General features: G+C 36.1%; 1 protein-coding gene across 2 annotated transcripts in view; it reads left to right on the top strand.

Annotated features, from left to right (window-relative positions):
• The window catches only part of MYCBP2 (MYC binding protein 2), a gene marked incomplete at both ends in the record, with an annotated part of 250457 nt that overhangs the window by 114806 nt on the left and 122902 nt on the right, over positions 1-12749 (top strand). For both annotated transcript variants that reach the window (XM_080689587.1, XM_080689588.1), the window contains 5 exons: positions 3047-3238; positions 6150-6356; positions 7347-7478; positions 9017-9195; positions 11407-11549. In XM_080689587.1, the coding sequence (XP_080545713.1) occupies positions 3047-3238; positions 6150-6356; positions 7347-7478; positions 9017-9195; positions 11407-11549 (853 nt within the window). The remainder of the gene's footprint in view (positions 1-3046; positions 3239-6149; positions 6357-7346; positions 7479-9016; positions 9196-11406; positions 11550-12749) is intronic.

Raw genomic sequence — 12749 nt, 5'->3', positions numbered from 1 at the left:
GGAAATGGAATAAGAAAATAAAGAACTTTGAAAAACATCCATAAAAAGCTGGGCGTGGTAGCGCACACTTGTAATTCCAGTACTTGGGAGGCTAAGACAAGAGGATCTTGGTTTGTGGGCAGCCTCAGCTACTTCGTGAGGCCTTCTGTGACTTAGACCTTTTTCAAAATAAAGAATAACAAATAGGGCTGGGGGTTTAGCGCAAAGGTAGAATGCCGCTGGGTTTCATTCCCAGTACTACACACAAAAAAAATCCACAAAACATTTTGGTATGTTAAAATAAGTAGGGTAAAACAATACGCATATGAAACATTCTTTACAGTAATTTTTCTGGTTTATTTAGAAAACACTAGAGAAAACAAACCTAAAGACATATATAAAAACTTAATACATGAGAATTAATTTGTTTCTGTTGTTGTTGTTGTTGTTGGTGGTGGTGGTAGTACTGGGATTCCTGGAAGCCCTTCTACCTCCGGGCTACACTCCCAGACCTATTTTTTATACTTTTTTATTTGGAAACAGGGTCTCTTAAGCCAGAGCAGCTGGCTTGGAACCTGCGCGATCCTCCTGTCTCCACCTCCCAAGCGCGGGGATTACAAGCATGCACCACCATGCCTGGCGATGATGAGAATTAATCTGTAAAAAGAAAAGAAGTAGAAAATAGAATAGTTATAATTATTGAGTGGTAAAAATGTTCTATTGAATAAATCAACAGAAAAATTCAGTGGTGTATAAAAACAATAGAACAATGGGAAGAAAAATTTAAGAGAGTTTTTTAGTGTAGTATCTTTACAGCATCCTAATAAAAATAATAAAAATAAATATGAGTCAGTGTGGGAAAATTTTCAGCTTTATTATAAAAATGTGAATGAAAGTAATATTGAAATACCAGCATGTTTCCAGCAAGTTAAGAAAATTTTTTCTCGTATAAATTTGTATACCAGTTGAACTTGATATATAAAGAAACAGACTAAGGTAGGAAGGACACGAAGAGTTGTATTACAGGTATTTCTCTGTTACTCTCTGTATAACCATTATGATGTAAAATTACAAAGCATCAAATTACAAAAACCCACTAACCTTAGAGATTGCTCATGTCCTTATAAAGGCAGTCTAATTAAGTCTTTTTATTTTAATATTTTAGCAAATAATTATTGTCTATATACTACTTACTGGAATTTAATTAGATACTAGTTGAGAGAAGTGAAAAAAATACTGCCTTCAAATTGGGCTATACCAAACTAGCAGATATCTTTAGAAAATAATCATTTCACTGTTGTGTTATATTTTCGCAGGAAACAGATAATAATTGAAAGATGAAAGCTATATTTTTATTAAAAATATTTAGAAACCTTAAAGCCTTAAATTTTCAGCATTAAGTGAAATAGCTGAATTAGGTATATTAATTGACTATGGTTCAGCCATTAAAAATAGGTATATTTACATGTGATATTAAGGTGTTTTAAAACATTTTGTATAAAAATCAGGAACAAAAGTTCATATACACAATTTTTTCATGTGTATTTTAAGTATTATGGAAGCACTTACTTGATGGGGCAAGAATGTGGGGGGTTTTTTTGTGGGGTTTTTTTGTGGTAATGGGGAATGAACCCAGGTGCATTCTACCTCTGAGCTACACCCCTATCCCTATTTTATTTTTATTTTGAAACAAAGTCTCACTAGCTTTTGTAGGGCCTCATTAAGTTTCTAAGACTGGCCTCAAACCTGTGATCCTCCTGTCTAAGCCTCCCAAGTACTGGGATTTCAGACCTGCGCCACCACACCCAGCAGGAATGTGTGGGTGTGGGTGTGGGTATATGTGTGTTTTTTTTTTTTTTTTGATACTGGAGATGGAACCCACGGGTTCCATCTGAGCTACACCCTACACCCCAGCCCTAGTTTTTAGTCTTTTTATTTTTGAAACAGGGTCTCCCTGAATTGCGAAGGGCGTCACTAAGTTGATAAGGCTCTCTGCAAACTGCGATCCTGTGGTCTCAGCCTCCCGATTTCTGGGATTATAAGCGTGTGCCACTATGCCCAGCTAAATATGTGTTTTTTAATAACTAAATCATAGAAAATAATTATTCAGATTTCACAGATGAAGAAGTTGAGTCACTACAAAAAAAATTAGATCACAGATTGATTCTCTAGTCCACATTGAAACAAAAGGCTCATTGGTTACTGCGACTTCCTGATAAAGTTAAATGCATTTTTCTCTCTGTCCATAGAAGACTAAAAGACGGAGAGTGATAAAGGAGATAAATCATTTTCATATTTGGATATCAGCTAAATTAATAATCTTTTTCACTTTTTCTGAAAATTCTTTTTCTTTTGGTCATCAATGGAATTCTTATTTCTTATCTTGAATTTTTATACTGTTAAAGGTTGAGATTTTATTTCCCTTCAGAAATTGAACATAGTAGCTACTATAAAATGGCCTCATAAATGTATGCATGTACAGAAGAATTGTTTTAGAAAATTGATTTTTTAAAGACTGTATATAGAATTGTTCTACCTCTGTATGTTCCAGAAATAATTATCTGATTGGAATCTTATACTACAAAAACAGAGTTTTAAATGGGAAGAATAGTTTTCTGTTCTTGTGACTGAGAAAGTAAATAAGAGAATATGTGAAAATGAATCCAAGCTAATAAAAACAAGTACAGCTCAGATCCCAGGTACTCTGAAGGCTGAGTCAGGAAGGCTGTAAGTGTGACGCTAACCCAGGAAAATTAGTGAGGCTCTGTTTCAAAATAAAAAGGGCTAGAGATACAGTCAGTAAAGAGTGTCCCTGGATTTAATCCCCATTACTACCAAAATAAACCCCACAAACAACATGTAAATGTGTGGTACTATTACCACATAGAAACTATTGATTTAAAAAACACTTTTAAATGAAAAGTAGATGTAGTAGTTTCATATGTAGCCAGAATGATGACTGCTATAGGTCTGGATTTTAAAGGTGTTTGGAGAAAAACATGTTTCTGCAACTGAATACTCACGAAAAGGCAAATGATACCTTGCATTTTCTTCTCGTCTATCACAGAGTGAAGAGAACATCTCAGGGATGACGAGCTTCCGTGAGGTCCTGGAGAAGATGTTGGTTATTGTTGTGCTGCCTGTGAGGAACAGCCTGAGGAGAGAGAATGAACTCTTCTCCTCCCACCTGGTCTCTAACACCTGTGGGCTCCTGGCTAGCATCGTCAGTGAGCTGACGGCATCGGCCCTGGGATCTGAGGTAACATGGATACCTCCACACTAGATGATAAGCCATGGATAAGCTTCCCACGCCATTTTATTTTTTTATGTGTTTTGGTTTTATAGAAACTAAATCAAAATAGGTCAGCTGTTTCACTCCATTGCATAGTTTAAAAAGAAAAAGAAAATTCATTCAAACTCAATTTTTTCTTTTTTCCCCCCTTCTTTGTACCTTTTATCTGCTTCCTTTTTCTCATTAGTTTACCCAGAACATCTAAACATTTTCTTCTTAGCCTGGGTTCTCATCCGCTCTTGCTCATGCCCCAGGAAGAGTTCAAGCCGTTCTGTTGCTGGGGTGATGAGTAATGTTAGAACTCAGGCATTAGCACGTAGCGTGGAAAAGGTAAAGAGGTGCCAGCCTTTGCCCTGCCCACGCAGTTGACCTGAGGCGAGCACACATGGGGAGGGCAACGGAATAATTTTTGTCCCACTTGCATTATGGTTTTTAAATTAAAGTAACATGTTCACAGTGTGAAATGTATCGTTGCAATTGTTTCCACGTGTACTGTTGAGTGTTGTTAAGCACTGTGTAGCCATTGTCATAAAGTTGTAAAAGTATAAAATTAGTATATTTGTGGAATTTACCTTGAAATGTTTTAAATGCCTTTTCCTTTTGTATAGTAACATTACTTTTCTCCACTTCACTGCCTTACTCTACTTGGTAACTTACCTGAATACTTTGATTACATTTAATATCTTCATTTCCCCCCAAAAGTAGACATACTGGTTTTGAAAGCCATGGTTTAATATGTTATTCAAGTGTGTGCTTAATCAATTCAGTGGCCACAGCACTCAAAAATTTTTTCCAAGAACTTTTATCTACTTTACTTTGACTTTTGGCTGGGTTATTTGTTTTCTTAGCTGTGAGTTTCTTGAGTTCTCTGTATACTCTAGATATTCATCTCCTATCAGAGGGATGGTTGGCAAAATTCCATTTGTCTATGTGCAAAACATTCTTGGTGTGTTTCCTCTGCACTACCCCTCCTCCCTTCCTGTGCACGATAGTGAGAGTAGAAATGATACCTTCACATATGAACATCACATTATTTGATGTTTCCTCCCTTAGGCCTCCTTTTTCTTCTTCCCTCCTGCTCCCTCAATCTTCTACTATTATACTGGTCTCTATTATTTTTATGGAGTTCCTTTGCTTTTTTATTTTTTCTTGAGCTTTTACATATGAGAAAAAACAAAGAACCCTTGACTTCCTGAGACAGTATGATCACACTTAGCATACTGTCTTTTTTGTTTTGTTTTGTTTTGTTTTTTGCGGGTCTGGGGATGGAGCCCAGGGGCATTCGACCTCCGAGCTACACCCCCTGCCCTATTTTTTATTCTTTATTTTGAAACCGGGTCTCACTGAGTTGCAGAGGGCCTCACTTAGTAGCTGAGGCTGTCTGCGAACCGCGATCCTCCGGTCTCAGCCTCCCAAATGCTGGGATTACAGGCGTGCGCCACCACGCCCAGCTAGCATACTGTTTTCTAGTTTCATCCATTTTCCTGTAGATGACATAATCATGTTCTTCTTAATGGCTGAGATTAATTCTACTGCATGTTTATAAACATATATTTTATTCTTCATCTGTTGACAGACACCTAGATTGGTGCCATAATTTGGCTATTGTGAATTGTGCTGCTATACACATGGGTATGCTTGTATCACTATTCTGACTCTAATGTTACTGGAGAGATGCCAGGGAGTAGGTCATATGGTTGTTCCATTCCTAGTGTTTTGAGGCACCTCCATACTGTTTTCCATTAGTTTTTGCTATTCTTCCTCCCAGATTTATTTCAGAATAGATTCTGAAAACCATCCAACCTACCCTCATTGTGTATTCATACTGACTAGCTATTATAATTTCTAAATGGTTACATGGATCAGAGCAGATTTTAGTATCTTACCTTGAGAAGCAATTCTTAGGTTTCTTGGTTAGTTTTGACTTTTACTTTAGAGGCCATTGAAGCCCATGTTAGGAAAAAAAATTTTAAATACTCATTCAGACTATAATAAGTTTCCCTTTTATACCAAAGCCTCGAGGATTCAGGACAGTCTATAATGCATAGGTCTCCTTCCAAATATTGTTAAAGAGGCATCCTCTGTGAACTTACCTTTCTTATGAAAACAAGTGTGCAAAACTGCAGGGAACCTAATATACAACCTTGAGAGTTCTCAAAGATTTTGGCTTAGATGTGCACATTCTTCTTCAAAGCAGTTAATAAATTTTGCTACAATCATAAAATTTAACTCTTTCATCCCAAATTTCTACAGCAAATTTAGAAATAAGTTTCTATAAATAGCAGTATCAAACCAAAATAAAGTTTGTAATTAGTATGGTTGTATACATGTGTATAACTACACACATTTTGAAATACCTTTTTCATATGATATACTCAGTGTTACATTATCATAAAAATATAACTATATGTCAATGATATTCAAATTTAGGAAACAAGTCATTTTCTTCAAACAGTATCACTTGAAAACTCACAGATAAGAGAGAGATGGTCTAATTGAAGTAGAGAATCTTGAATCTACCTCTTATATGCCCATGTGCAGAATTCTTAGTTTTTTGTAGTATAGTTTGAAACCTGTCAGTGTAAAGAAGTCAGTAATAATTCATTCATATGACTGTGATGAACTATAAGTTTGTATTTCTAACAACATAAGTGAAATTGTGACAACACAGTCAGATGACATTGATTTGTGTCTTGAGAATGATAAAATCTGGGTCTATTATGGGTTAATCTCTTTATAGAATATTCATTCCCTTTGGAGGATTTAAAACCATTGATTGAATATAAGCTATTTTACAAACCTTTGAATAGTTTTTTTTTAACAGGTGTATTATAAACACTTAGGTACTAATGACTGATGTAACTTGTATTGTTCACAGGTTGATGGACTAAATTCTCTTCACTCTGTAAAAGCCAGTGCTAACCGATTCACAAAAACAAGTCAGGGAAGAAGTTGGAACACCGGAAATGGGTCCCCAGATGCAATCTGTTTTTCAGTAGATAAACCTGGAATAGTTGTGGTTGGTTTCTCTGTCTACGGAGGAGGTGGGATTCATGAATATGAATTAGAGGTGTTGGTTGATGATGTAAGTATCAAGTCAGATAGCATTCATTCTGCCTTGTGGGGGACGTATGACTCATCATTGTCATAGTTTGATGGGTCCAAACCTTTGAGGGTTCAGCAGGTCATTCAAATGTGGACAGCATTAAATTGTGAGAGAGGGATTTTGCCTGATTTTTTGAGTGATGTCTTAGATCATTCCTACCTCATATTTTTTGTACTTTCAGAAAGGGAAAGATTTTAAATGTAATTGACTAGAAAGACGTAGCTAAGCCTCTGATTGCAAGTCTTCAGTAATTTTTGTTGTTACTGTTATTTTTCAAGAAAAAAGAACAATGTTCAGATGGATATCATTATGTCTACCAGCAGCTGAACAGTTTTGTTAGAGTACTAATGGAGGAGTCTTAGTAAACACAATATTTATTGAGTTATTCAGTTATATTTTTAAAGTGGGACAGAAAAGCCAGGTGTGGTGGTACATGCCTGTAATCTCAGTACTTGGGAGCCTGAAGATCCCAGGTTCACAAGAGGATCACAGGTTCAAGACTAATCTCGGCGACTTAGTGAGATCATATTTCAAAATGTCAAAAGGGATGGGGCTGTAGCTTGGAGACAGAATACCCCCCCATTCAATCCCCATTACCCCCATAAAAATTAAAATGGGATAGAAAGATAGCATGTAATAATTTCCTAATTAACAGAGGTCTGTAACTTGATTCTTTTGAGAAATTAATTTGAAATCTCTACTTCATGAGATTGTGGGAACACTCTTCTTATTAAGAAGTAGAAAAATTAACTTATCAGATGAGAATAATCTACTCATGCTATAATCTCTTCAGAAAAGCTGATAAAAGTGAAGTTTAGAGGAGTTTAAGTTTTTCTGTAGGATGTATGAGGAAATACTAATAGTACTTTGATATGCAAGGAAATACATTAAAAGCAGTAAGTATAAATCAAAATTGTTCACAAAATAACATTAAAAGTATGGTGGATTTTGTTTTAATGCCTTCATTAGAGTGAGCATGCAGGAGACTCAACTCATTCCCACAGATGGACATCTCTAGAGTTAGTCAAAGGAACCTATACAACAGATGACTCACCCAGTGACATAGCTGAAATCAGACTTGACAAAGTTGTTCCCTTAAAGGTAATCTTAACCATATCTTTCTATTTATAAATAAGACGTAATATTATGTAGTTAAAACAATAAAAGTTTTCTATGATTTTTTTTTGCTTTGGAATAGGTTTCCCTAAGTTATTCTTTATGTGGTACTTCAGATATTTACAGAGTTACCTACTGTGCTCTTGATGTTGTACTGTGTCCTATTCTATTTTTGCATGGTATCTCCTAAAGTCCAATACAGTAGAAAGAATTACGAGGTTTCAGAGTCAGAACTAATTGCAGATACCTGTTCTTTTACGTGTTAGCTCTATGACCCTGGCAAGTCAATGTCTTACCACTTTGGGCCTGATCTGTAGCTAGGGGAAAATAACATCTTCTGGTAGCATTATACACATTAAATAATGAAAAAAAGCACCTGCCTTTGTGTCTAGTACAGTATGGAAACTGGATAAATATTGATCCATGTCTTTTATTGTGCCAAAACTCCTTTAAAAACAAGTGGTCTTAACAGTTTGTATTAGCTATTAAAGTTATTACTTCATATAATTTAATTTTCTAAAAATGAATATTGGCAAAATAGAGAAATTTTGCTACATTAAAGTAGAAATTTTGCTATGTTAAAGTACTTTTAATATTAAAGTAACGCTGAAGTATTTCTGAATTCAACTAAAGTAAATTTCATTTTAGAGCAGAATTTTAAATAGAGCAGGCTCATCAGCAAGGCTTCATCAAAAAAGAGTTTAGAACCAGGCACAGTGGTATGTGCTATAATCCCAGTGCTTAGAAGGTTGAGGCAGGAGATTGTAGGAGGATTTAGGGCAACTTAGACTCATCTCAAAGTAAAAAATAAAAAGCTTGGGAAGGTAATAACTCAGTGGGAAAACACTTGAATACTGGGGGAAAAAAGTTTAGATATTGCAAAGCCAAAAAGCCTTTATTATGAAATTGATATCATGAGTCATAAAGCTGGGGTATGAGTATCTTTGGCTCACATTTTCAGTGTGCAGTGTGGCATATTTTGGATAGCTGTTTTCTTTTGGATATCTTTTCGTATCTACTTTATTCCCCCAAGTAAATGTCTCCCAAATAACAGTGTAATGGATTCTTCACACATTTGAAGTTAAAGATTTAAACTAGTCAAGGAAAAATATTAGCTTATATTCCTAAAATCTTTTCTTCTGACTGAACTCTAGCAGTATGGTTAAAAGCTGATGTACTGCTGATGTTCAGATCCTAGTTTCATGACTTAATGGCAGTGTGACTTTGGGCAAGTTATTTAACCTTTGCATCTCAGATTCCTCATCTGTAAAATAATGCTGATGAAGATGTTGTAAGGATCAATTTAATCAAATCTTGTACAGTACTGAGGGTAGTTTTTGTTATGCAAAAGACACTGTGTTAGCTATAATCATATTTGATTCATTAAAACTCATTAAGTATTATCATCTATATATATGGTTGAGGAGTTCAATATATTTGCCTAGTTTATTACTGGAGTTCTTTTTTATATCCCTAGTAAATTATGAATAAATATAAATGTGTTTTACATCTTTACCATAAAGGAAAATGTTAAATATGCTGTGCGCTTGAGGAACTATGGAAGCCGTACAGCCAATGGAGATGGAGGAATGACCACAGTTCAGTGCCCTGATGGTGTGACCTTTACATTCAGCACATGCAGCTTGAGTAGTAACGGCACAAACCAAACCAGAGGACAGATTCCACAGATACTGTACTATAGGTAGGTGTTATCTCTAGATAGAATGAAAATATTCTGAAGTAGTATAATACAAAATTGACTTCAAGGTTTAAAAACTATGAGTGGATAGTTGTAATTAAATTATATATCTTCCCAGCACATATTCTTGCTAATTGGTAATAAGAAGTCTCATTTTATGAAATAAATTCAATATATACTATAAGGGTGAATGCTTTAAAATGTGGGAGGTTTTGTCATTTCTTTAATATTGCTGAAATTTTTATGTGTTGAGCACTTGATAATTTCTTGTCTTCAGTTCAAATTTAATTATTCATTCCTTTTTTATAAATACCTAAAATGATCAAATAGACCTAATTGACATAGTCATATTGCCTTGCTCCTGTTATGAGGTCTGCAGAATATTTTAATATATATGAATCCTGTACCTGCCCAGAGTACCCCCTGGGGCCCTAGAATATATGATAATGTTTTCCCTTTAATATTTGAACAACTATTCTGTATATAAACAGTGGGGGGGTGACAACCTTTGAGTTAAAGTTTTTAAAATACATGTTTCTCACAGCAGCTGAATATTTCTGAGTAGCTTAGCTGTAATGTTAGGTAGTAATAAGTAACAGTGACTTAGCATCAAATCACTGAGGTTGCAAATCACTTTCAGAGGCTTGCTCTTTTACCTTTCATAAATGATCTGGGAACACCTAGGTCACTAGAATAAGATTTTCTACTTTATCCATGTGGAGTAGAAATAGTGGGCAGTAAACAGCTGTATAGCACAGCGTTGCTGCTCAGATATACATGGCTTCTAGTCAGCTTAGTCTTTATATGTTTTTCCTGTGTAAGAACCACAATAAATAAATAGTTCATTGTTTTCCTCAACCATAGATTAAAAACTATAACATGTACAAAGAACTCCCTATATCAAAAAACTAGAGAGCAATTAACATCTCTACTGTCCAAATTTTTAAGTATTTTTATATATTTTTATATTTTAAGTACCCTTAGCTTTTAAAAAAGTCAAGTTAAAACATAGAGCAAAGTCTCTTAGGTTTAAACCTTTCTGCTCTGATGGGTCCCAGGTTCCTACTTTTAGCTTTGTGTCCTCTGAGCCCTAGACTAAGTATCCAAGTCTCTGACATCTTGCGATGGCACCACTAGAGATGGTACTGGTTAATATGTACTGAGCACTCACACCGCCAGCTGTGCTGTCGTGTTCTACCTGTGTTGTCTTGGCTGGTCATCTCTGCTTTACAGAAGAGGAGACTGAAGCACTGGCTAGTTAAACATCTTACCCAAATCACGCTTGTGTCAGTTATTGTGCAGGAATTTGTAGGTAGGAAATCACACTCCAGATGACACACTCTAAAACAACCAATCCTCACGTCCTCCCTAAGGATGCTCTGTATATTTGGCTAATAGTTGGCTGATCTCAGTTTACATGGCCTTAGTAGTCGTCGCAATAGTTATGGCCAAACACCTTATTGCTCTTGACATCTCCCTTTACCTCCCACTGTAGATCTGGTTCATCAGCAAATCCTGGCAGCTGTACTTTTTTTTTTTTTTTTTGGTGGTACTGGGGTTTCTGAAAACCCTTGTACCTTTGGTCTACACTCCCAGACCTAGTATTATAATTTTTTTATTTGGAAACAGGGTCTCTTAAGCCAGCAAGGCTGGCTTCGAACCTGCGTGATCCTCCTGTCTCCGCCTCCCAAGCGCGGGGATTGCAAGGGTGCGCCACCACACCCAGCAGCAGCTGTACTTTTAAAATATCCTCAGTCAAACCTCTTCTACCATTTCCATAATTAGTGATTTAGTCCAAACCACCACTCTCTCCATCTGTAAAATTGTAATGTCCTCTCCATAACTGCACCTCCTTTTGCTGTTGCCTGCCTCCAGTCAGTTTTCCCCAGCAAGCCAGAATTTTCTGATAAAAAAATATAAATCATACCTCATTCTGCCTTTCCTCAAATCCATTGGCCTCCCGTTGCCGTAACTTGAACTCTGCTCTCTTTTCTTTGGCTGATACTTCTCTCTAATATCTCTGTGTGGGTCTTTTATTATTGTTGTTTATTTTTCTTCACAGCCCTTAGCACTTCCTGAAATCATGGTTACATATCTATTGTTTAACTTTTTTTTTACTACATATTAAATGAAAAGCTTTGACCTTTATATAACTTCTAAAGTTATATCATTTACTTACCATTGTGAAATGCTCTTGTGTTACTCATGTCACAGAAGTGAATTTGATGGAGATTTGCAGTCTCAGCTTCTGAGTAAAGCCAATGAAGAAGATAAAAACTGTAGCAGAGCTCTCTCTGTGGTAAGCACTGTTGTTCGAGCTGCTAAGGACCTGTTGCACAGAGCTCTTGCTGTGGATGGTAAGACTGTCCTTTTGCGCTTTTAATAGTCATATTTCAGATTTTGTACTCCTTAGCTTGTGCATGTAGTGACTAAAGAGGAGCCAGCTTATAAAACCCCAAAGTAGTCTAGAGTCTAGAGTATTTTATAGATTAATTTTCGTATTATTTAAAGCAGGTATTTTTCTAAGAATGTTCAATAGCAATTATCTTACATTTTAATTTTCTTAGTTAATCCAGTAAGAGAAAAGTTCTGTCTTGATTAAACTGGGTATTTCCTTTATTTGTTTTTTAGTAGTTCAAGGATTTTCCCTTTTTTATGTCCTATTTTCAGTATTGTATCATCATTGAACCAAATATCTGTGTAACACTACCCATCTCCTTGGATTTACTTGTCTAAATTAAGTTCTGTGAGTTCTGGAAACTGCTCAGTTTGTATTCTCCCCTCTCTCTTTTTCTTTTATGGGGTGGTACTGGGGTTTCTGGAAGCCCTTCTACCTCCGGGCTACACTCCCAGACCTATTCTATATTTTTTATTTGGAAACAGGGTCTCCTAAGCCAGCGCAGGTGGCTTCGAACCTGCGCGATCCTCCTGTCTCCGCCTCCCAAGCGCGGGGATTACAAGCGTGCGCCACCACGCCCGGCACTCCCCTCTCTTTTCTATTCCCCACTGCCTCCTTTAAACTGCCTTGGTGCAAGTACATGTTCTCTTCCATGGATGGATTACACCATAAAATCTCACTGCCACCTTCCTCCATCTAGGTATCTTAATCATCCTGCGCACGGGCAACAGTACTATCAAAATATTCTCTGTTGCCCTCAGCCCTTTACTGTTACCATAACCTTCATTCCTAAGCCTTCTTGCACATCAGAGTCACCTGAGAAACTTGCTGAATATAAGTATCATTTGGTCCATCTCCAGGGATTTAGGGTAGACTAAGAAACTCTTTTTTTAATAAGTACCCAGTCTACTCTGATGCAATAGTAGATCTGGGAGAATAATTAACCTGTAATATAAAATGTCTTTAGAATCTAGGTTCAATTTATGCTTCCACTGCCAGGTTCATGGATAAATGACTAAATGACTAAAATGTCCACCAGCAAGGTGTTTTCCTTGAAAAAGTAGAAGGGAGTTTAGCTTATTAATAGCAAACATTTTTGAAGTGCTTTATATATCTAGACACTCATCTAAATGTTTAACATATATTAACTCATTTAATC

Source organism: Muscardinus avellanarius, assembly GCF_963383645.1.
Source record: "Muscardinus avellanarius genome assembly, chromosome: 2".
Taxonomy (NCBI): domain Eukaryota; kingdom Metazoa; phylum Chordata; class Mammalia; order Rodentia; family Gliridae; genus Muscardinus; species Muscardinus avellanarius.
The sequence above is the reverse complement of the archived record's forward strand: the minus strand, read 5'-3'. Positions and strand labels throughout refer to the sequence as shown.